The sequence below is a fragment of the Chroicocephalus ridibundus genome, chromosome 21, assembly GCF_963924245.1.
Source record: "Chroicocephalus ridibundus chromosome 21, bChrRid1.1, whole genome shotgun sequence".
Lineage (NCBI taxonomy): Eukaryota > Metazoa > Chordata > Aves > Charadriiformes > Laridae > Chroicocephalus > Chroicocephalus ridibundus.
Window position 1 is genome coordinate 3,681,739 of NC_086304.1, and position 25,878 is coordinate 3,707,616.

The 25,878-nt window shown below is 41.8% G+C and overlaps 2 protein-coding genes across 2 annotated transcripts; one reads left to right on the forward strand and one right to left on the reverse strand.

Annotated features, from left to right (window-relative positions):
• Positions 1-623: 623 nt before the first annotated feature.
• LOC134525789 (feather beta keratin) lies at positions 624-24,727 on the reverse strand. The gene is made up of 2 exons (XM_063357006.1): positions 24,596-24,727; positions 624-941 (listed from the first exon to the last, which is right to left on the reverse strand). The coding sequence occupies exon 2, from the start codon at positions 918-920 to the stop codon at positions 624-626; it is 297 nt and encodes a 98-aa protein (XP_063213076.1). The 5' UTR covers positions 921-941; positions 24,596-24,727.
• On the forward strand, positions 24,428-24,835 carry LOC134525788 (beta-keratin-related protein-like). The gene has a single exon (XM_063357005.1). The coding sequence runs from the start codon at positions 24,428-24,430 to the stop codon at positions 24,833-24,835; it is 408 nt and encodes a 135-aa protein (XP_063213075.1).
• The last annotated feature ends 1,043 nt before the right edge of the window (positions 24,836-25,878 follow it).

Sequence of the window (25,878 nt, forward strand, 5' to 3'; positions counted from 1 at the left end):
TCAGACAATACCACCTACCACTCCACGGTCTCATGTCTTTTGCAATATCCATGGCCTTGAGAGCACTCAGCTCCTTTGGGCACAACGGAGGTCCAACATTCACCCTTACGAGCCCACCCTTATCCCCTCCACAGCATCACATTTGCCCCTGGACAGCTTGGCTGGCTGTCTCAGAAGGGAAGGAACACGAGGAGACATCAAGCTACAATGCAGCATAAACTTTAATGAGCCTAAAGAGTGAAAGAAAGCAGCGCATGGTGGAAGGGACCCGGTCCAGGCTGCTACAAGGGCAGCTGGTAGTCAGGCACCGCATCACAGCAACGGGACACACGTCTTCCTCCCACGCACACGGAGAGAGGCTGATGAGCAGGGCCCCTCTCAACTCGCTTCAGGATGAACCCATGGCACAGGACAGCTGGAGACACCAGGGACTCATGAGGCGGAGAAAAAAGCAGGAGCACAAGAAGAAGACATAGGCTGGCACCTTGCTTCCCTCCCTCCTTTGCAGGAGGACACGAGGGTGCTCAACCCCTCTGGAAACCCTGGCCACCAGCTGCGTCCTGAGTTGGGCACCTGGCTCTGGGCTTCCTGGTCGATGCACTCACTGGACGTCCGGCCCAGCTTTAGCAGGGCAGGCACCTTCTGCCGTAGTAGCGGCCACCAAGGCCAGAGAGGTTAAAGCCCCCGGAGTTGATGGGGACACCCTCAGCACTCAGGATGCTGCCAACAGCAGCAGAGGTGGTGGATCCCACGGCGGTGTTCTGGGGGAAGGAGCTGAGGATGGGCCCTGGCAGGGTCACCACCACGGGAGACGGTTCAATAATCACCCGGGAGTCCTGGCACTGCCTGACACAGGGCTCGTTGCAGCTGTTGGCGAGTGGGGTTGGGCCACAGGGACGGCACAGATCGTAGCAGGACATGGCTGTGGGACGGAAGTGCACCTAGGAGAGAGGGTAGGGAAAGAAAAGGCATTATGTGAGGTGCAGCCTGACAGCCTGCTCGGCAGGAGAAAAGGTACATGCTGGGTAGCAGGGACAGGCTGCACAGGGAGGAAGGGAGATGAAAGATCCCTGATCCCCAAGGTTTCCCTGCAAAGGGAGCCCAATACCTTCTCCTACCTCCCATGGTGGTGGCAAGGAACTGAGAGCCTGGAACACGACAAGGTAGCAAGCATTTCAGCAAAAGCTGCGCCGAGGGCAGAAGACAAAGAGAAAATTGCCAAAGGAGACAGATGAAGGCAGTTGCTGCTTACCTTGTTCACTGAGGAGGAGAAGGCAAGAGAAGTGGATGAGGGAGCCTGCAGTTGGTCTGGCTTTTATACTGGTCCAGACCGCCCTGGGCCTGGAGACACCCTTTGCGCATGCAATGTGTTACCAACAAACTCATCTTGTATGGAAAACCCTCCCTACTAGCGAAGCAGGCTTTGATTTGGTACTTGCAATGCTGTCTGCCCATTATGGCATGCCCATTCCACCCTAGAGCCTTGTTTTATATGACATAATCAGAGATTAAATGAATGCCATGCGTAGTACTCTTGATTTAGGTAATTGAGACATTTATGGTGTTCTGCTTGGAAAGCAATGCATTTTTCCTCCTCTGTCTGTCATTTCTGTCACTGGCATGTCTTTCACAGGGTTATTTACAAATTAGAATGATGCGAGACTCGTCTTAGATAGTTCCATAATTGTAAAATTTGCATGTGTCATGCAAATATTCTTCCCTGTATTTTTCTCTGTTTCTTAGGATTGTGCCACATATCTAGTTTGAACCTCTCATTAAGAGTGAAACATTCTTTTTAGATAAAAGCCTAAGTAGGTCACATACCCTGAACAGTAGCAAATTTTTAGTTTGTCAGTCATCATTAACTGTTTTATTTCAGAAACCACATCACGGTTTATAGCTTATTGTGTCACTAATTATTTGGAATTTCCAACCACTTTTAATTCCCACCACAAAGCATGAGAACGTTTCAAAAACATCAGAATTTTAAAAAAATAATCAGAACAAACAACAGAATGTTTAAAAAAGTGTGTTCTTCCAAGCCATCTTAACACTTCGAGCCATATTTAAAAATAATTTGCCCCTTGAATAGCAGAGCAATTTCTGTAAAGACTCGAAGAGTGGTTTTTTCCTTCCCTTCTTCCATTAGTAAGCTGAGGTCTGGCTGAAGGATATCATATGATTTCATGTGAAGTCAGAAAATGGAGCAACTACTTGTAGGGAGAATCCTCTCCTGACATCAGTTCGATTGATGTTCGGCTTCTACCTGGCCAGATACTGAATTGCACGTTCAAGATATCAATTAAAATCCATTGTGCAATATTGGACAGTCCAGACACCTACAAAGTACAGACAAAATTCGTCTCACAACAGGACACTGAATCATCCATGTACTGACAGCAGTGAAGATTGTGATAGTGCAAGATACAGAAACATTCCATTAAATGTTTGAGATGAAACTCAATGGAAAAAGTGCTGCAGGTGTTGCGAGACACTGACTTGACTTCAGAATTCAGCACAGAAAATCGGTGGTTTTTTAAAGCAAACCAGAATTGTTCTACAAAGCTTTTCTCAGTGGAAACATACTGTTCAGCATCTGGCGTTGGATATGGGCTGTTGAACAAGTTGCTTCCCTGGTCTAATTAGGGGTGTAATATGCTAAGGCCTTATGTACTGGCATAACAATTTAGTAACCAGAATGTCCACTTATAGTATTCAGACAACTCTCCTGTAGGAAAGAAATTAAAGCAATTGAGAACACATGAGAAGATGGCATCAGTACAATTGCTTGGACACATACTTTCAGTCAATTCATTACCATACCCAAACACAGAAAACCAAATGCTTCATTCAGGTGGTGTAGAAAACCATCATTTATACTACATTCAAATAATTTGAGTTGGTAATTTTGGCTAACCAGGTGAAGAAAAATTAAGAAAGACTGAAGCTTAAATTTTTACACCATTGCATGAAACATTTCTGAAGAGAGAATTGTTTAATTTCGTTCATTAAAACACCACAACTACTGCAACACAAGAATTAAACTGACTGTGATGCGATAAAATTGTCTACACAGCAGAGTTCCTACAAAACATCACACCCAATACAGAAAAAAAATGAATTCATTTGGAATGTGTCCTGTCATAATCATTGAGGTGGAATAAGTGATCTGTTAGAGGATTAATGGAAATGTTTTTATAAAATATTCTGTCATTCAGAAAAGTATATTTCACTTAAAGTTTTCTACCTAGCAATATCAGAATCTTGATCTTTCATTTGCCTGTACTACATATTTAGAAGCCACTGAGGTGTGTCTGTCTGCACATCCCTTGGGCTGTATAACAATATTGAAACTTCTCTTTTGGCTTCTTTAAAGGAAAGAACTTCAAAGTTAGTCCCAAATATTCATTAATGGTTGAGACATACAAAGTATCTATACTATGTAAATATTGCAAGTATATGACAAAATTTAAATAGTTATGTCACTTGTATAATAACATCACTTTAAATTTGAGAGTCATGGTTACTCCCTAAGTAGGCAATATTTAATAGCTTCAGCAACCAGGTTTATTAATTTTTTCATTAAAAAGTAGTTTTGTGTGTGTCATAATAATAACCTTTTATAAAACTTCTGGAGCAGACCGACAGCTACTCTAAATTCTTACGACTATATAATGCAGCAGCTCTAGGCAACAAAATAAGGTTGGAATATGGACTTTTTGGAAATCACCAACACAAACCATCCATTTTCTCAGGCATTAGCCTGCTGCCACAAGTCTTGTGCTTGTCCCTGCTGTTACCACAAAAACGTATTTTATATACATCCTAAGTTATTGCTTCTCTCCCTTTATCTTTCACAGCACGTCCTTCTCAGTGAAAAATAACTTCCTCAGCTCTGCTAGGAGAAGATTAAGTTGCCTCCCTGCAGAGCTAGAGCTGTGTCTGCTCCACATTCACAGTGAAAATCCACATCCAGTGACCCCGCTGTAAGTGGGCTCCTTCAGGCTGGACTAGGAAGGTTCTGTGTCTTGCCATGACACTTTATTGCACCAAAAAGACTAGTATAGTGTAATCACTTCTATTTCAATGTGCTGTCTAGGCAGAAATTGGTATTTTGTTTCCTGTTCTTTAGAAAATAACATTTCTGGCCATTCTAACCCTTTCTGGTAGATAAAGTGGCATTCTGCACTCAAGCGTTGGTTGCTCCCTGGGATGCATGTTTGGGCATCAACCCTGATTAAAGGGTCTGCCAGTAAGAATCAGGGTGAAAAGCTGCAGCCACCAAAGATGACAAAGGCGTTTTTGTCCCCACGTATCTTGTCTTTGGGCTGTTGTGCCAAAAGCCGTAAGCCCATGGGACAAGCAAGTCAGGGAAAGTGTCTCTGGTACCCTGAGATCTGCCCTTCCCTACAGCCAGATTTCCTGTCTGGAGTTGTTTGCCTGCTACTTGTTTGCTTCTCTAATAGAGCAGTAACAATTTTTCTCTCTAAATCCCTCCTAAATTATGAGGTGTGTTGGAGGCATCCCTGGGGCAGTAACTCTTATCAGGAAGCTCTGCGTCCTCCTTGGATCAAATGTCATATCACAAGTATTCATTAATGATTTATACATGCCGAGTGACATGTTATTATACTTGAAGTGTGGTATTGGCTTCAGACAGCCATGAATTGAGTAATAATATACTTTTAAGATAAACAGATCAAAGTCATGAATGTCATTCCACTAATCTACTCCTAATCAGGTCATGATTCCTTGCTTTTTTATTTTATTTCCTATGCTGCATTCATATTAGATCCTGCTCACCCCTTGCAGTCTCAGGTGACCCTGGACCCCAGTAGATGCAGATAAACTCCATTCCATGGATTTGGATGTCATTGCAATGGTTTCTACCATGAAGGATAAAGCCTTATAATTTTAATCGATTTTTTTCTCAGGATCCTCAGTGACAGATTATTTTCCTTTTCTGTGAGTGCATTTCAAGGACCATCTCTTCTTCAATGGCACAACTGCTAGGGTTTTTAGTTGGCTGCCCATCAGTGGTCTGATGCTCTTGCTCCCCAGTCATCTTTCCCCTCAAATTGTATTTAGCTGTGATACTTGTAGACAGATGGACTGGGAGCATAAACAGACTTTCAAAACTACTAGTTACTTCCGGCTTAAAATTTGGAAAAACTCTGAGATGCCGTGTCTTCAAGGCAAATGATTTCTAAAAATCTGTATTCTTCCTTTGGCAATGAAAATCTCATCATTTTTCCACAGGAGCGAACCTTGGCTCTCGCTGTAAAGCAGGAGTGGTTTGGGTCACTTCTTTTTAATTCTGTCTCCCTGGACGTCCCTCACAGCTCAGACAGCTCCAAAGCCAGACTCATGGGGGTCTCAGAGGAGGGATTACAGGGAAGAAATTGTTCCTCTTTTCTCCTTAATTTTAGTACTCCTATACTCCAAAGCAGCTGGATCCTACCATGAGAGAGGTGGCATGATTTTGCAGCAGACAGTCTTAGCAGTCAGCTCTTTGGTTAAGGGTGATAAGCAGCAAAGGGAACTCACTTTCTCCACTAATGCTGGGATTACATTTGTTGCCGGGTGTAAAAAACTTCCCTTTGCAGGTTAAATGTACAATCTGCTGTAACTCTGCAAAGAAATCTCTTTGGGCAAGACACTGCCACTGCTGGATACCACCTTCGCTTGTGGAAGATTGGGAGATTCCAGTATAAAAAAGCATTCATGCTCCACCGTGTTTCTCTGAAAAGCATTTAGTTTTCTTAGTTGCTCGTGTTTTCCTTTATTTAAAAAGTCATTCAATTTTTGGTCCTCATCATCTAAATAATTCCTGTAAAGTAGATGTCTCTGTAAAGATCCCAAAGCAATGACAGTCATTGGGAACAGCCCGCGGAAGTTTCAGATTAAAGGATTTCAAAGCACTTTGCAAACTCTCATTAATGATTTATCCATGCAAAACACTTATTATCATATTTTAAGTATCCAGCATGATTGCAGTGTTTTAAAACAGAGTTACAAAGTCACCCTGAAATACATGACAAGGTTATTAATGCACATTCTCTAGTTACGTATTAAGGTGCTTGCATCATACTACATTTTTGTTTGATTTTTATTTGAAAACTGGCTTTGCACTGCTACCAGATTTCTCAGAACAGGCAACAGACGAAACTTTTTGCAGAGAAAACCTGAACCTTCTAAGACAATACTGATACAGAAATTACCCAAACACGCACTTGCTCACTAGCTGTGTGTGAAGACAGAGAATAATTGTATAAGCACGTGTGACCTCCACATTGGGCTTAATTTTGTTTGCATTTAGGGGAGTGGGTCTCAGAAAGAGCTGGACTACTCATATTGCTAAGGGAATAACAAAATAAAGGCCCTTTCAAAAGACTCAGAGGTCTTCTTAGAGGAGTCTGGAGAACAATTTGAGCAAAGGATTAGGCTCTTCTCCATCTCTAGTGAAAGAACATGAGCAGAATGTGAAGCTCAGAAAATGTGCAAATCAGGCTGGTGTGACACACACAGGCAGTAGGCAGAACCTAATCTTAGAAAAAACTCCAAACAACTGACTAGCTAATTAGGCGCTCACATACAAAAGGCTTCTTTAAGTTTTCAATCAGTTTAAGAAAGTTCATACAACATAGGTCTCCTATTTCTCTTCTTATTCTTTCCTTTACTGGTTTTATTTTTCCTTCTTTAACAATTCTCTTTAGAAAAGCAGAAAAGTCCATGTTGATACCATTGTTCCTTGGTAACCAACCATTACCTGAGGGATGATTTTTGATGTAGAATTTTAATTTAAAAGGTATTTTTTTTAACAGAGGTCATTACTCCATAGTTAGTAATTTGCAGGCGTTGGTAATTGAAAATTTCTTAAGGGACATCTTAGGTTTCATAATACATAAATGAAGCCATGGATTTTAACAGGGATGATGTCATAGAATCATTTAGGTTGGAAAAGACCCTTGGAATCATGGAGTTCAACCATCAACTCCACTCTACAAAGTTCTCCCTTACACCATATCCCTTAACACCACATCTAAACGAGTCTTAAACACGTCCAGGGATGGTGACTCCACCACTTCCCTGGGCAGCCTATTCCAGTGTCTGACCACTCTTTCTGGGAAGAATTTTTTCCTAATGTCTAGCCTAAACCTACCCTGCTTCAGCTTGAACCCATTCCCTCTTGTTCTATCACTAATTACCTGTGAGAAGAGACCAGCACCAACCTCTCTACAATGGCCTTTCAAGTAGTTGTAGAGAGCGATGAGGTCTCCCCTCAGCCTCCTCTTCCTCAAACTAAACAGTCCCAGCTCCTTCAATCGCTCCTCATAAGATTTATTCTCCAGGCCCTTCACCACCAGCTTCGTTGCCCTCCTCTGCACTCGCTCCAGCACCTCGATATCTCTCTCGTATTGAGGTGCCCAGAACTGGACACAATACTCCAGGTGTGGCCTCACCAGTGCTGAGTACAGGGGGACAATCCCCTCCCTCCTTCTGCTGGTCACACTAGTTCTAATACAAGCCAGGATGCCATTGGCTCTCTTGGCCACCTGGGCACACTGCTGGCTCAAGTTCAGCCGCTTGTCAATTAGAACCCCCACGTCCTTTTCTGCCAGGCAGCTCTCCAGCCACACTGCCCCAAGCCTGTAGCGATGCATGGGGTTGTTGTGGCCCAAGTGCAGGACCCGGCACTTGGCCTTGTTGGGCCGTTAGCATTGGCCCATCGGTCCAATCTATCCAAGTCTCTCTGCAGAGCCTCCCTATCCTCTTAGATACTTTAAGCAGCTTTGAAAACCTTGGTACTTTTTTCCTTTAGTTTGTGGAGAGAGAAAAAGAAAATTTTTTAAAAAAGTTAATTTTTACTATTTATTCTAAGTAGGGGGAAAAAAAAAATAACCCACAGTTTGAGAATTTCCAGCCCGGTTGAATTGCTACTTTTGTTCAGACCAAGTGGATCTCCACTACGCTAGGATCTCTAATTTCTTTGGATACTTATCTCTTCAGATTCCATTGCAGGTCTCTTATCTTTCCTGTAAACGCAGCTGTCCCAGGGAGAAGGATGTCCCGATGTCCAAACCACTGTCTCAGTTGCGGTTGTGCGCACTTCAGCCTTCCTAGAGACTGAGCTGTGACACCAAAACCCTCCATTTACCGTGAAAACAGCACTGGGAGAGTGTGAATATAATGGGTACTCTTAATATTAAATAATTTATTAAAACTCGGGTCTGTGTTTACTTCCTGACTGCCAGAGATTTCCTATGTAAAACTGGAAAAGTCATTCCAGGACATATCAAAAATTGCTCACTCTGCTTTTCCGTACTGACAACCCCTCCCTTAATCCCCGTGCATTAATATTGCATTTGTAAAAGAGATAGCAATCCCTTCTCTTTTGTTTCTCAGGTCTAATCAGTCCAAACGCCTGTTGTTCAGTGCAGGGACTTGCCCTTTGTTTGCCCAATGCAGTGCAATCTCAGTTAAGACTTCAAAGAGCTGCTGGAATTCAAATTATAAATAATATGATAAATGCCAATGAGGAAAGCCTGTTTTACTCCAGGCTGTTCCATTTGCTCACCAAGTGACCTCTGACAATTCATTTAGCTACTGTGCTTCACTATTAAACCTAGATAATAACTAGAATTAAAATCTGCCAAAGGCAATGAAAAATTCAGTTGCAAGGGAAGTGCGAGCTACCATTTTATATAGTGCCCCAAAACTGCAAAGAGTAAAAGTCTCAAGGAGTCTCACAACGTACAATGGCACAAGGGGCTGTAAAAAGGGGATGGAATGAACACAAAGCACTGTCTTTGGGACAGTATTTAGAAAAGAGAAGGAACACGGGTTACGCTAAGCCTGGATTAATGACACAAGAGGTTTCAACTACAGAAGACGAGCATAGTTGGCAGATAAGGCTTTTCTTGCCAGGCATTTCCAGCTACCTTCCTGTGATGTTTGTTAGAGGTCATATCCAATTTGCGGTTGTGGAAAAGCCTCCATGGGGCATTGCCCTGGTTTAGGTGATGTCCAGGGCCACTTGGCTTGCCTGGGCACAGGGAAGGAGCTGCCACCCCAAAGCCACCACTGCTCCTGGGCTCCTTGGCAGCAACCCTCCTGCTGTGGGGGCTCCACGCCTGGACCATCACTGGGTGTCTCGCTGCTTTGTCTATAAAGCTCAGCTACTGGCACAATCCCAGTAATTAAGGGATCTACTGCACTGACAGCTCTCCTGTCCAAGAACAGTGCCTGTGGTGGTTTACAGTCAGTTAGAAATTTGATACTTCTTTTTATCTACAAGTTTTTCAGGTTTATCTTCACTTGGCTTGCGAGCCGCAAGTTGTGTGGATTTTATATTGATACAACCAATTGTCTTCTCTCTCCATGATTAAATTGCAAGAACCAGAATCTTACTATATGATTTCTGGATTAAAATAAACATATACAAATCCCCATATATATATATATATGAGACTCTTCAGCCAAATTAATCCTGCAGCACAGCTTTAATGTTCCACAGCTCCTCGGTGTCAGAGAAGTGCTTAGGCAGATTAATTAGAGGTAAATCTTAGGCCATTCCCACCTGCCTTTATTCCCCTTTTGCCTGGGGCCCTCAAAAAGTCTACTATCAGAAAACTGTACTCATTTTTTCCCCATTTCTTAATATGGCCCTAAAAAACAACCTGGTTAATATGTAATAACATTTTACTCAAAAAATAAAAGTCCAAACATTGGTAAGTGTGAAACACACGTACACCTTTTTACTCCAGAGTTGGGGTTTTTTTGGCCACCTTCCAGCAAAAAGTGAAGGACTTCATAAATAAAATAAAATATTTTGCCTCCCTGAAGAACAGCGGCCTTAACAAATAGGAAAGGCTTTATCTGCTGTATGTTATGCAGAAGGAATAGGCAATTTCCCCACCACCACCCCATAGCTCCAAGCAGCCAGATTTGATGTTGAAATATTTTAGACAAATCAGTGTAAATGCCCCGGTAACCACCCCAAGGGCTGGAGGCACACGGATGTGTGGGCAGGAGCACGATTTATCTAGCAGGGAGTCTGAGCGCGAAGGTTCCTAACCAGGACGGAGCAGAGAGAGGGGGAAAAGGGACCAAACCACAGGAAAAATCAGCTACAAATAAATTATGCAAACTTGCAGCAGCCTTGGCTCCAGTCATTCTGCAGGGTTGTAAAGTTCTCACGAAATTCTGGATTTCAGCCTTTCAGCCTTATTTACCTTCTCGAGAGCAGCTGGTGCATCTCTGAACAGGACAGTCCCTGCTGGAGTCCTCTCTCCTTAGATCACTTTTCTCAGTTACTCCAGTCCCAGAAACCTTTTTAATTCCACACTGTCTTCAAGCAACCATCGGGACCTGGAACCTCATGGCAAAGACTATCAAAATTGTTATTTCTTTTTCATATCCAAAGCAAAGGGCAGCGGTTGTGCGGTGCTAGGAAGATGGCATCGTCCCTTCCTTGCCTTGCAAACTGGGAGGAAGGATTCCTTTGTTCATAATTATTATTTACTTAAATTTTGTCTTCATATCATAAATTATCTGTAGCTTGGGAGGATGTTAGTAGGGGTCCTGAGGCAAAAGCATTTACGGTAACTTGTGAACAGAACAAAAGCTTTCAGACTGATTCCCAGTCATTTATGCAGATAAAGAATTGCGTGTCAGGTACGCTAATGCAACACAGCGAGATGCATTGTACTAGTTAAGTGCATCCCCAAATATTTAAGTGATCCCTATCCCTGGTATTACAATAAGATTTTAATTAAGAATAGCTTTTATGCATTAAAAAAACCTGTTTCTGCTTTATGAGCTGGCACGTCAGCCAAAAATCTCCTAACTGCACTAAGTAGTGGCTTTTTCAGAAAGCTGTTTCCACGTGAATCCTGATTTCCCTCTCCATCTTCAACATAATATTTCTGTGATATTGATTTCCTCTTTAAAGTGTTTATAAAAACATTTTTAAATCTACATGTCTGCCTCATTCATAAAAGTCTTGACAAACTGACAGCCCCCGTTATCTCCAATTTTTTGATAGTCTTGCATTAAACTTATGTCTCTTGTTTGTGTTAAATTAAATTCTCATCAGGATAGAGCTATTTCTTGCTTACTTCCCCCCGCCCTGCCTTCACCTTAATACTGTCACAGAAAAACACAGCCTGGACGGAAACACCAGTTTCAGAGCACAGTCTGTCGCAACCTTCCCTTTCCTATGAGGTTGTCCTTTTCAACCCAGTCAAAAAGCTGGAAGAAAAAAAGAAAAAAAAAAATCCAACCACCAACCCAGCTGTGTGATTCTCTGTGACTTCACTTTGAGTCAGTGGCAGAGAAACATGGGTGGCATCTACCTGACTTTAATTGCAACACGGTCAAACCCTGCAAAGACACCTGAAACAAATCCACATGCTCCACTTAAACCCTGTGCAAGCGCTATTTGTAAAGCCTGAAGTGTATGTTAGATAACACCGAGCTCTTTCCAGAGGAATCCATCCAATGAGAGATGATCGGTCGCATTGGGAAAAGGGCTACAAATTTATTGAGTTGTTCTCCTCATCCGTGAATATTCACTGCGAGGAATAACAGCTGAATACAGTTAAGTTTAATGCTCTGTAAGACATTTCAGAGGAAAACTCTCTTCTCTTCCACACTGGACTACACGCCAGATTTGGGAAATGAAAATAAAACCCTGTTCCCTGACAGCAAATAGTGCTACTGGTGCTCCCTTGAATTCCTTTCACAGACCGAATTTGAGGCGGGAAGGGTGGGGGGAGGGGGGGAACAACAAAAGAAAGCTTGATCAACTCATGATATAACTGAAATGTGGTTAATGAAGTATATCAAGTTCTTTTTGACCTGTGAAATGTTAAAGTGAATCCTGCCTGCAGGCTGTAGTACGTATTTAGCACGCTATGTGAAGATCCAATAGCTAACAAACACAGAGAGCAAAACAGTTTCATTACCTGCAGAAGTTATGCATGCAGCAAAGTTTGTTTTGCAACTAATTAGGACTTCATGCAAAAAGGGTGTCACATCCTCCAGGCAATTTGACTAAGTGTATAAAAGCATTTGCTACGTAGAACTCTTCTAATCACTTTTCTTAAACTCTTCTCCTTGGTGATCCGGGTAAGTCAATTTTGAATCAATTACTTATTGCTATCTAAATATTATCAAATGATAGGTTAAACTTAGGAAGTGGCAAGGGGGTATTCTTCCAGAAATATACTTTCTATTGTCCTTTAGTTTTAAGTCAATTTAAGTTTTACACTTCAGAGGTGAAAGCTGGCATTGGCAAACTACATTAGTGTTCAGGACAGAAGTTCATTTACACCAGGCATGGCATATAAAAGCCCTCAGAACTCTAAAGAGTCCCAATAATTTCATACTGGCAAGCATTCTTTTCATATTGTAAAGACTAGGCTTCAATAAAGAAATTATCATTTTTTAAAAAATAATTTTCTATGATGTTCTCACCCTCAGCTGTCTTCAAGGAAGCTACGGTGTCTTTTAACTGTTGGAGAACTTGTCCTAAATATTTTCAAAATCCTAGAGACTGGAACTCAAATTTTTTTCTTACTAAAAAGCCACTATACTACTGGGTTTGTTTAAAAACTATTTATAGTGCTGAATTCCAAATCTAGAAGTAATGTACAAGAAGGAATGCTCCTTCATCCCCTCTTTTCATGAGTACTAGGATAAGTTTTGACAAATTGTCCGCCTGCATTGGACCACTTGAGTATCCCTACCCTTAAGACTGATCTGTGGTAGCGATTTTTTCCCAAGGCAAAATGAGCCATTTCCAACCCAGCTCTTTAGCTGGTAAAAATATCCTGTTGTTGTTGCCTTTTTCTTACCTTGAAGTCAAAGGCATGGGGTCAATTGGGAAAAGCTGAAGGTGCAGCCCTGAGGACTGGAGAAGGCAACGATGGTGTGCGGCTAAAATTAGATGTTTAGATGGAAACACAAGAAATCTGCCCTGAATTTTCTCTCCCGCACAGACCCCTGGGGTAAATGGTGGTACTCATTTGGGAAATCAGTTCAGGCCCATCCTTTATGCCAGCCCTTAATCTCTTCCACATCAGTTTCATACTGATGAAGTGAAGAAAATTATCACTTCTCCCTCACTCTGTTTGCCTTGCCTAATTAGTGTGGGCACAATTCAGGGCAAGAACTGCCTGGTAATCTATAATTATACAATGCCCAGGAAAATCTGGCTTTGATATCAGGTACAGTTTTAAAGAGCTGTGTGATTTCAAATATAAGGTAATGTAATCCAGATAATATTTAATGAGACTAATAAAAGATGGGTGGATCTCCATCCCAGATCATACTGTTCCACTTCTAACCAGGTGAGATGAGGTAACTAGCTTCACCCCCATGTTTTGGTTTTGCCAGTGCTGTGAGGATTAAAATTGAAGTTTAAAACATAGAGTTGAGTAGGGGTTATGGCTTTCAGCAGGGTTTGACTAGGCAATAGGAGTGAGACAGAGCAGTGCACTACGTTGAAAATCCTGGGAAGAGAAGAGAAGAAATAGCACAAGAGCATTTTAGGATAAAAATAGTGGGGATCTAGAAAATATCATCAGATATTGAAACAATGAAGTTCAAAAGGGTTACTTAAGAAGCAGAAGAGTTACTGGATGGGAAAAGGAAACTGGACAAATATTTATCTATCACCTGAGCTATTTGCACCTTGTAATTCCCCCTTTTGCCAGCAATCACAATATCAGGCACGCAACCGTCTCTTCCCAAAATCTTGATATCTAATGCGTAAGTGTCTTGCTGGACTAATGACTGCCTTTTCTCCCCTCCTCCTGTGTTTCAGGTCTGGATCTCCCACATGTCTCCCTACGAGTGCTGCCTGCCGCCGGGGGTGATATGCCCTGAGCCGTTTGCCCTCACCTCCAATGAGACCTGTGTCATTAAATACCCCGACACAATAGTGGACATAGTGGACCCTGACTCACCACCATATTCTGTGATATATCCTGGCCCAACTCTCACCACTTTCCCCCAGCAAACCATAGTGGGATCTACTGCGTTGTTCGATATCAGAAGCTTACTCGGTTTCAAGGGATCTCCCGGGTTTAGGGGTATGTGTGGTTCTGGGACGGCATGTAACTCAGGATTATCATTTTATGAGACAGGAAACTTTAATCCTTTTTCTCCTCACTTTTCCAATCCATTTTGTTATAGAACTTGCAGGCCAACCTAAATCCAACATGGATATCTGTGGATAAACTGAAAAGCAGAACTGAACAGTAAGACAGATCACGGCTAAGTTTATGGATAATGGATCATAGAAGTGCTGAGCTCCCACAGTTCCCAGTGGAGTCCATAAAAGCATGGCTTCCTGACACTAGACCTGCATGAGGACTAGAATTTCCAATCTGCAAGAAATTGAAATTCCACTATTGATCTTATTCAAAATTAGGATGAAATTTAAAAAAATAGAATTTTTCCAAGAAACAAGATTTTCAAAAATATATTTTTGGTTTGATAAAAATGTATGTCTCAATAAATTCAAGTTTTTATGCCAACATTGACTTTTTATTATCAATTTCTCTCAAAATAAAAAGCATAAAATATTTCAAAATTACATGACTGAAAATCTTGGGTTCCAAAATGAAATTTTATCAAATTTCATATTCACTTGTATATTTTGCTAAAACCGCATTTACCATTAAAAAAAATAAATCAGCTCTACTTGGCATTTCTTAAAATTAGCATTCGTAAGTCTTTCTTGTGCTTTATTTCTGCTTAGACCCGTGATGTAATGGTTTCCCAGCTTATTTTTCTGCCTATATCTCGTTTGATTCAAGCCAGGGCAAAAAAATAACTTCAAGCAATTGTAATCGCAGATTTCTCTGTAAAATACTTCTGATCAAAAAACAATCTATGCAAAATCATGCAACTGGAGATTCATTGTAGACCCTCATGAAGTCCTGGAACTCTTCTGATTATATCTTATCCATCTAATTTTGCGCATGTATATTCAGCTTCTCTTTCCCATTAAATATTGTCATGCAGCATGAGGTTTTTGGGTTTCCTTTTTTCTATACACTTCATTTTTTAACCCTTGTGAGTCCCACCATAGGTGGCATCGTCCCCTTCCTGAGGCTCAACACCCATGCCAACATGCACAGCATGTACATGTACAGCACCACCCAATATTTATGACTTTGGCATTTTTCAAGAACTCATCCAAACTGTATTTCTGCATGGAAGACAGGCACTGCTGTACCCTGTGCAGGGCAGTGCCAGTCCACCTCCAAAGAGGTTCATGGAAAGCTGCATGGAGCACCATGAAACCTCCTCCACACTCCTTCCCAGGCAGGTGCCTCCTCAGCAGATGCTGATTTTTTTGATTAATTGAAGTACTGGAATGAATTTCACAGCCTACTCATAAGACTATACCCCAAAAATAGGACAAAAATCGTTGACCAAGCATGTAGAGGCAGCAGCAGGGCACTATAACCCTCTCTGAGTTACATCGTTGGGACCACTTGCGCAAGAAGAATCTGCAATGCAACTTAATAGTGCTAAGAGAATATATGTATATTGGGCAACACACGGTAATAGCTAGGACTAATGAGTTATTAATGGGCTCACGTTCTCCCCCAAGAGACACTGCGGGCCCAGCAGAGGAGCGATTCTGCTTTTAATTATCTATGTTCTGTGACTCAGAAGGATCAATCACTCCTCCCCCTCCCCCGTAATTCTGTGCTTTCAAATGTATTTATTTTTTTAAAAAGGACCTTTTAAAAAGTGGACAATTTTTGGCTGGGCCTGGAGCAGTAAATCCATGAAAAATTACATCAAAGTCCACAGCCTTAAGTCAGAGACAGAAGCTGCTACCTCACAAGATTTTAACACACGGACCTTTTCCCCACTATAATTTCCAGGGCACTGTGTTTCCAACAGCCTTCCCCATCCCCCAGGATATTTTCTCCATACTAATCTACTCAAGTTCCTGAAGTCTGCAAATTAAATCCGCAACTTCTTTTTCCATAAATCAAACCCAGCTTCACATGGCTCCTGTATGATCCTTTCAGTAATAACAAATACAGTTTTCAGAATGTTTCATAAACATTAATTATATTTGTACACATGCAGAGCATTGCAAAACTGAGCTTCTGCCTTCAGATTTAGGCATCCAAATGTTGAGCAATACCTACACTTTAGAAATACTTGTATGAGGATTGCAAGCATCATTATTCAGGTGAGATCATTATTTTGCATTTTTTCCATAAAAAGCTGTTTTTATTTTAAACAAATTGCCCCAGGCATACCCCAATGCCTTTTAAAGTGTGCGGGACAAATCCCAGAACAGTGGAATCCAGATATCTCTCTTCCATTCAGCAATCTGTTACGCGTCATGCTCAGTTTGCTTTGTGCATGAATACATAATCATAGAACCATAGAATGGTTGGGTTGGAAGGAACCTTGAAGACCACTTAGTTCCAATGGTCCTGCCTTGGGCACAGACACCTCCCACTAGACGAGGTTGCTCAAATATATTCATGTATTTTGAGTATCGGTACCCTTGAACACTCTAGCCCCATGAACGTGTCTCCAGTAAAGGTCTATTTAACAACAGATCAACAAATGGATCATTCGTAGCTGCCATCCACCGCTAAGGTCACACCGCTGTTTACCACCACCACTTCTGCCCTACAGATTTAGCCACGATGCTTGTCCTATTGCCTACACTGGAAGATCCTTCCTCATTTGGACCAAAGCCTGCAACCAGGCGATGTGGTCTGTCCTTTCTTTCTCCTTCCGCAAGGTTCTGTGCAAAACCCACATTAGTCAACGTTACCATAAGTGACATTACATATGAGCCACAGGTAATTTTGCTGTGAACACACTCAGCTGCAATGTGGGCCAGCCCTTTGGGCAATAGCCATGCTCTAAAGGAGGGCAGGGGCGCGCAGCACTGGTGTCAGTGCTGGGAAGCTCCATGTGGCCGTGGTCTGCAGGAAGGGGAAGGAAGGATCACTCAGGCCAAGACTGTGTACTAAAAGTCTGTTCTTATTGCTTTGCACGGTTTCCATACTGGCTGGGTTTTGATTTAATCAGATTTACACACCCAACTGCTTCTAGCAATGGGAAGTGCCTCTCTGAGGGTCGGCCGGGGCAAAGTTATTCAGTGGGAAATCTCTAACTGTCCTCAAGGAAAGAGTTTTGAAATACTTCTTAAGTGTTTTGTATTGATTTACATAGGCAAAGTGCCTATTATAAAGTTAATATCATGTGACTCAATTTACATGTCCTGGAATCAGATCTTTACTATCAAGGAGCTATTCATCTAGCTCGGGTGCATCTGATAATAAGCTTTGAATGTGCAAAGGGATTGTTCATCACTTCCAAAATTTTCCCACGCAACAGACTCTCCGTTCCCGGTTCTCCCGAACATCCTTCAATTTCCCTCTCCAGTTTCAGAGAGCTTCTCCTAGGTGCAGGACCAGGAGACACCGCTGTTAGTATTTACATTCTTGTTCTTTCCTTATTTCCTAAATTTGCAACTTCTTTTACATTGTTCATACCAAGTTTTTAGTCTGCCCTCTCAAGGAACTTTCGTGCAATAACACCTGCCTACAGTTACTGAGAAGAAACAAGATGAAAATCCTCATCTCAAACATGTTTTTGCTTTTCCTGCACAAAACATCGGAACAAACAAATGGGATGAATCAAACCGTATCTTATCTGACTCCTTACATTCAAATGTCAAGTAATAACATCATTTTAAATGATGCATAAAAGTTTCATTCATGATACTTTGTCCATATATCATTAGTTCTAGCTCTCGAGCCTTGAGTCCTTCAATGTCCATTAGAAGTCACCCCCCCAGGGCAGGTATGTGGGAGCTGAGGTCCAGGTACTGGGCAGCATTTCTCACCCTGTAGCCATCCCAAGTCTGAGGTCTGCCAGGGAGGACACAGGATGACTCACATCAGATTTAGCTGCTACGCCCACAGATTGCTAAAAATACTTCTTTCATTCTCCTGCATAATTTGTTTACATTCCTGTGGTTTGTTCCTGATTAAATAACTTCAGGTTTCCATGCCATAAATCGTCTTTAAAATTTGAGATGAATATGTGGGACTCCCCCGGGGGAAAATTTCACTTGTTAAATACATCCTGTTGAAGGCTGGGCACAAATACTTTCAAAGAACTTTGGGAAGGTTGTACATCATCTTCTACAGACACCACACTACAGTATTATAAATCAGTGTTTCAGCAAGCTCTGATGCCACACAACTGAAAACTGTCCTTCCTTTTTATACGCCAAGTCTGATGCTGTATGTTCCCTATTCATCAGGAAACAACTATTCTTTAAAGCCGTGTTTCAGATCTGCACACGACATTTCAGATAAAATAACTGAAAGTGATAGAGAGATGTTAAAGCTTGATAAAGCAAACCTACACCAGCTGAGGGTCTAATTCTTTATTTCTAACATTTTCTTAGGTCTTTCATCCACCTTTTTCTTCAAAACAGGACCAATTCTGAATTCAGACTATGATGCTGAAGATCCCCTTCATGGGCATTTTTTTTCTTTATTTTTTTTTCCGTCCTCCTTATGCCAATGTGAACCTCTCATTTCAGTTTGTACCCATCACCTTTCATTCCCCTGCCACACACCTCCACAAATGGCCCAGCTCCATCTTCTCCTTAACTTGTGCTCACCTGGAATGTCAGTTCAGCCTTTTACTTTCATGCATTTGTTCCTGATCTATAAATGGTGACAATAGCTCCTTCCCCATCCTTCAACAGGTCAGACTGATGATCCAAGATGTGATCCCATTCAGGGACTGTCCCTTATGTTGCTATTTCATAGCCAACGCAATGTAGCCTTCGTTTTGATTATGACATTACAGGTAATATAAAGCTGATGTACATATAACCCAGTCTGGTCTTATCTAACTCCAGGAAACCAACCAGCATCTTCAGCATCAATATTTATATGCATATTGAAGAAAGATAACAATTCACTTAAGACAAGAACTGAGCACCTTACACATGACAGAAGGAAACCAGTTTGTTACCTACATGCTGTTGCCTAATGCTGTACGGTGCAGAGCAGGGGTGGGTGCTTGGGAATTGGGTGAGAAACGGGAAACTTAAGACTTAGAGGGAAAATGAGGCAGGTCGTGTAATGCCATGTGGGGCAACCAGAGGGAGCTGTGGGGACCAAATATTACGGAGTTAAGTCAGCATCTTGTGACCACATGACTCTGGTTTTCACCTACACAGCAAGAAACAGGTTTAACCAAAAAGAAAAAAATACTTGCTGGGATCAGGGAGAGCATGCAACGTAGGTTACTCCAAACAGATTGTAGATAATTTAAATAATTTGCTTTCCTGCTTTGAACAAGCCAGCATTTCAATTTTGTTGTATTGCGATACATTTCGGTACAGTTCTGATCAGCACATGGTGAGGGAGATGTCTTTCTTCTGCCCTACTCCCTTCATTCCCTTTCCTTCTGTGCTCCTTCAACATTCATTTCCTCTAAGCTTCTCATGCCAACTGATATTTTGTGGGCAGTTCTTTGTTATATTCTGTATTCAAAATCTATTTTAATCCCAGCTAGAAGTGAAGAAAAAGAAAAAGTCCTGGGTTCTCCCACTGCATTTAGGGGTTCTTTGTCACTCTGCTAAGCCCTAGAAATGGTGTGGTAAAGACAAAGAAAAGCCAGTGAACCCCAGCCCCCCAAAACTGTGGGAGTCCTGACAAGGCTGGAAAGCAAGAAGCCACCCAGCGCATATCATGAGGCCATCATACCTGAAAATTTCCCCTTTTTACCTGCCAAATGTTATCGAAAGACCTTCAGAAAAGGGTCTGTTCTCTTGATCTGACAAATATGCTTGGAGAAGACCATCCTTCACCCTGTCATGTACCCAGTCCACGCATTATTTTTTTTCCGGTAGCTATAGAGTTTTGTTAAATCACGCTCTTTCTGCCATAAATCAGGATTTATGAGGTGTTTCTGGAAACACCCTGCATAATTAAACACCATGGGAATGTTCTGAGGGCTGAAAATGTTTCACAAACACTTATTAATATGTTGCCTATGCAAATAGTTGTATTATGATAATAGCTGTAGGTGACGCCTAGTGTTGGGCAATAGCATCACCTTAAAGGAGATATATCAAGGTCATTTCTGGCCTTGTCCTAATTATCTTGTGATTCATTGCCTCAAATTTTGGATTATTCAACTTTCACTCGTAGTTTGTATAAAATCAGAAAGCCACAGTTTCCGATAGTGTAAAAACCAGTGGATCTATACACTAATACATAATTGACTCTTACTACAGATCTGCACCTATATTTCAGTTTATACTTGCCTAATGGGCAGAATTCTTGCTGATAGAATATGTGTTCAGATGATGTAAGAAAGTAGAGCCTCTTTGAAGTGAAGAGAATGAATGTTGCAGACCAACATCAGCAGAGAATCCATCCCCAAGCATTTTCCTTTGATTATTTCTTCATTAGCAAGTGTTCCTGACTCAGCTTTACAAACAAAATTTCTGTGCTCTGAAGTTGAACAGAACTGGTTTGGCCACACAAACCATATCTTAGCTAGGCAAAAGTCATTATTATCCCATCCCTGCCTTACACAAGGATGTAATTTTCTAAAACAATTTTAAATTAATAGGCACTGACAATATTAACATTCTATATTGTGGTGTGTGCAGTCTGCATTACTCTTTGCCCTTTATTCCCTTTGTTAGTCACTCCAGAGCGCAACACAAAAACTGTGGGGAAAAAAAGAAAATTCTGTATAGTATTACTATATTATAAGAGAATTTTGAAGAGTTAATTATGTTGTAGTTTAGCGACTGCATCTTAATATGATAGCAGCATTCAGTTCCGATTTCTCTCAGGAATCATCGAAATGCCACAGAGATCGATTGGGAAGAGAATCCAGAGTGCGGAACTAGAATCCTTCTGTAGGGCTGAATTTCATGCTTACTATATGTGCTTTAATACCCATGTTTTGAAACAGCAATTTTGGGGCGCATCCTTGGCGGGGAGTGGTCTTCCAGTTAGGAATTACCAAAAAGAACCAACAGATATTGAAAATCTAGGGAGGAGAAGAAAAAAAAAATAATAATCCAGACTGTATTTTCAGCTGAATTGTGAGCTCCTCTGACATACACAACGTTCATCCTACCTTCTTAGGACCAACTCATGAAAAGCTGAGGCTACCTCTGCCATGGCACATGCCCACAGACTGAGCACTGCCCCAGCCAGGAGTGAGGGATTCAGTTCTAGCCCTTTGCGCCAGGAGGTGCTGTGCGCGATGGGAGGCTCCATGGACACAGAGGCTCCCTCCAGTGGCAAAGGCCACCAAGAGGACCTTGTCCAAGTGCACATGTAGTACACCCATTTTCCCAGAAATCAGTTCACTCTTCCCTCCAGAGGGAAGCTTCTTGCAGAAAAAGGCTAAGCACATTTAAATACATGTGTTTATGACACGATGCCCCGATGGCATTAATTATTCTTATTTTATGAGGCACCCCTAAAGATCCCCTGGGCTGTGGAGCTTATCAGGAATATTCTGGAGACATCAAGAAATGAGATTTCAAAGAAGTTCACAAACATCTGTTAGTTAGTATGTCATACGTGGAAATTATTTTATGTTAATAGTAATAACATCCTCGTGGATTTGGAGACTGCTCTGACCTCATGCAGAATGAAATATGTAAAACATTTATTTAATCAACTCCTCATTTTAAGCTTCATAATTGGAGACGGCTTCATTTTTATTTAAAAGATAACTCTGTGACAGTTTTGCTCTTTCAAGTTTTTGCACCAGATACTTCCTCTGGCTTAGGCAAGAAGACCTCTGTAAACTCCATTAACATCATATCAGATGAAAAACAAGCCCTATGTTTCTGGAAATTTATCTAGGCATGGAGATAAATACTAGATAATAGCTGGCATTTCCAATAAGGAAAGTAAATCTTGTGTGTGCTGGCACGCTGTGCCACTGACATCTTGGAGACTCCCTGTGCAGTCATGCTTTTAGCAAAGATAAGTCACCAGAAGTCCATTAATTCTTCGTGTATTTTGAATTCTTAATGAAATCAGTGGAGTGAAACCAGGAAATTTCAAGATGAAAAGAACTTGCAAGTTACCATCTGCATTTTGCATTATTACCTAACTCAGCTTTAGATAATCATAAACAGTGAGCAAAACAATTACTGCAACTACAGGACTAATACATGCAACAAAGTTTGCTTCATAAGTAATTAAGGCCCTTTACACAAAGGGTGTCTCAGCTCCTCCAGGCGATCTGAGAAAGGGTATAAATACTCTCTCCACGCAAGGCTTTTCTAGCTACTTCTCTTGACTTGTTCTCTCCGGTACACTGAGTAAGTCCGATTTGACCACTATAAAAACCTTGAGTTTAATTTTGCTTTAGCATGAATTTTGTTAAAATCAGGACTAAATCCTGCATAAATATTCTGATTCTCAGAGGCATTAGTAAGCATCTTTCTACAGATGCTTTCTATGCTGGATAAAGAATGTAAAAATAAAAGCAAGGGACTTTCAAGACTGCTTTGGGCTGTTAATTTTATGGGAGAATTAGGAATTTCAGTCTCTTAGTTCTGAAAAAATTTCAGAAGAGCTCTGAGAATAGATTTCAGCATTTTTTATTTTTATTTTTTTTGCATATGTAGCATAATTATGGGATCCAGCAGTTGTTAGGTTGGGGGGATTTCATAGATAATCATCCTATGATTCTGTGATTCTATAACTATTGAAGTAAAATCCTTGTTGGAAGCTAGTTCTGTGTAGCTATAGACATGCAGCATGGCTGCTGTTTGTAACCTACCCATCCTTAGCTAATTTAATTGAAGTTGCAACAAGCTACACTAAGTGATTATTAGATATTATTACTTAATGTAACTGGAAATAAGCTTTCGTTTTTCTCTATTTAAACTTTGCTAGTATTGCAATGTGTTTTTACAGAAATTAAATGAAGCATTTTCTCAGGTCAAAGCTACATTCTAACCTAAGGGTATTTGGGGGGAAATGATATGCATGGGTTTTGCCTTCTTCCCACCACCCCCACCCCCCCACACCCCCCCCAATGGTACATTTGAGGATACTTTTGCTTTCCCCTGAATATAGTTGAGACAAGTAAATAGCCCCAAAAGCCGGTGCCCTGCCCATTCCCTGGTCCCGACATGCTGCTGGCCCTGGGCAAAACAGCACTGAGCTCCTAAAGTGGAGGAAAGTTGATTTCAGGATTTTTTTATTTTCTGCTTGGCAATGTAATAGTTTATATACAGAAAGTGTTGCTGGCTACGTATTTTAGCATCCTGTAGACTGCTTCTCTGTAGATAAGACTTACTGATTTCAGAGATTAGGTCCAAATCACCCACCATCTGCTTTAGAAACATCCTGCATTTTCTGTGTACTTATTGTAAGGATACTGCAAAGCTGCCACCTCCCCTGGTCCTCATCTTCCAAATGGTCTCAAGGACTGCAGTTCTAGTATACTGCAGCACACAGGACTTAATTGAGAATAAAATAATACCTTTGCCTTTTTCATCACTATAAGCTATCTTTGATTTACAAGTGTGGGTTTTTTTAAAAAGGTGCAATGCTATACCACGGAGAGCTAGCTTTTATGTGAAGATTTAATCTGAAGACAGAAATAAACACTATTCAATGCGTATACCCTAGCTGAAGCTACAATTTTCTGATTTGGGTTGATAATATCACCACAACATAAATATTTTAAGTGATATGTCTTACCAATTAAACCAGTATTTTTAACCCCCCATTTATTCTTAGCCATTCATTTTTCTGTGTTTTAGTGGAACATTTTAGTGCCTGATAATAACAGGTATCCACGAGGAAAATAATATAAGAAATTAAGCAGGCTGCTAAACAGATTACTCAGCACTTAAATCTATTGAAAAATACAGATTTTTATTTTTCACCCCCCTCGCTGCCTTACACCCCAGCTGCAAACCACAGGCACTGCTCTGAGAAGCTGTGTGTGGGAGGAAGGGAGATGCTGGGGGAACAGGTTGAGACTTGTCTCCAGGAATATTACACAGGACTGGAAGGTTTTGGGGCAGATGGCTGTTTTAGAGCAAGCACACAACAGGGAGGATTTTTGCTCCCAGAGGAAGAAAAGGAAAGAGAGCAAGCTTAAAGCAGCAAATTCAAAAGGACAAATGGGTGCTGGCTAAGTAAAAGGGGGCAGATACAAGGAGAGGAGTTCAACTGCTGTCTTTATTGGATTTATCTCTGTCTAAAGATCTCTTACAGCCAAGCTTACAAGTGGCAATAACTAAGTGCATAGTGGCTTTTTTCTTTTTCTTTTTTCCTTTTTTTTGTTTTTTCTTAATTCTGCACACAAATTGCAGGCACTCCCCTGCCACAGCCAGGCGATGGCTTCCAACCAGCTGGCATGCACCAACCCCTGCGAGGCAAAGTGTCCCCAGCCCCTGGCCACCAGCAGCAACGAGCCCTGCGTGGTGGCCTGCGGTGACTCCCGGGTGATTATCTACCCGCCACCCGTCGTTGTCACATTCCCGGGGCCCATCCTCACCACCTACCCGCAGCAAACCGTCGTGGGAGCATCCGAGCCCTCCGAGGTGGCCCTGGCAGAGCCCCCGGCTGCAGCACCTCTGCCAGCGGAGGTGACGGGGAGGCTGGACGCAGCAGTGGAGAAACTTGCCCCCAAGATCGTTGCCCGACCTGAGCCGCGGTGTGCCCCAAAGTACTCCTACACCTATTCTTCCCAATGGACACATCCATGCAATTCATACCGCTCTGGGAAACGGCGGACATACTAAAGCTCATGCCTGGTGTGCACAGAGTAATTTAAAGAAGCAACAAAGGAAACTCGAGATGTAAATTGGGGGTGGAGCTCACAGGTTCCAGCCCCAGTGCTGGGTGCTGCCTGGCTCCAGCTGAAAAGAATGAGAGCTGCAAATGCTCAGCACCTGGGAAAGGCAGGCTCATGTGTGCATATTCTCATTTTGCCTTTAGTTTAGATCTGTTATCCTCTAGTTTTCCGGTTTAGTCATCTGCTTACATTGTGCTTTGTCTTATTTCAGTTATATTCTTGGCACTGAGTTTAGAGAGGTGACTTAGGATGCTAGAAATTGCGCACAGCAACTGTGCTAAAGGAGAAAAAAACATTTTTTTATAGACTGTAACACTTTGACCCTGGTGATTAGCCAGAGCCTTACTGAACCCCTGGAAAGATGGTCTTTATAGTCTGTATGATTTTGTTCCAGAATTGTAGAAAAGCTGTCTCATTCCAAATAAATTTTATGTACCAAAGTATGTCTTCTGGTTTTCATTACCACATAATCATTTCCTTCTTTTGTTTATCAATTGAATTTATAGTATATTTATCTTTGCTCATAGGTACTCCGTGTTTCTTCTTTGAGTGCAAATGTTACAAAATCCTGGGAACACTTTTCTACTCCATGTCATTAAACACGTGCTGAACATTTGACACTCCCCAGGACCAAGCTGAGTCCCTGGCAATTGCCCCTTGTAAGAGCAGTCCCTGTGAATGCTCAGGTAGCTCAGCTCCAAGTTTACCACATCTATCTCAGGACAGAGCACCTTTCCAGCACTTTGAGCGAAGCCCAAAGACATGAATATCTGGGTGCAGCTGGCAGAGTGGAGAAACGCACAGCCCTCTGATACACAGAATCATAGATTTGTCTGGGTTGTTGGAAGGGACCTTTAAGATTATCAAGTCCAACCGTCAACCTAACACTGCCACAACCACCACTACATGCTGCAGAGCTTCCCTGAGGTGACAGGGGGAAGGATGCCCCCAGGCTACCTAAAGGTGACAGCACTGGTCAATGCCCTGGCC

What these genes read in the sequence shown, in the direction of transcription:
- LOC134525789 (XM_063357006.1), bottom strand. Translation starts at nt 920, where the DNA reads ATGTCCTGCTACGATCTGTGCCGTCCCTGTGGCCCAACCCCACTCGCC.
- LOC134525788 (XM_063357005.1), top strand. Translation starts at nt 24,428, where the DNA reads ATGGCTTCCAACCAGCTGGCATGCACCAACCCCTGCGAGGCAAAGTGT.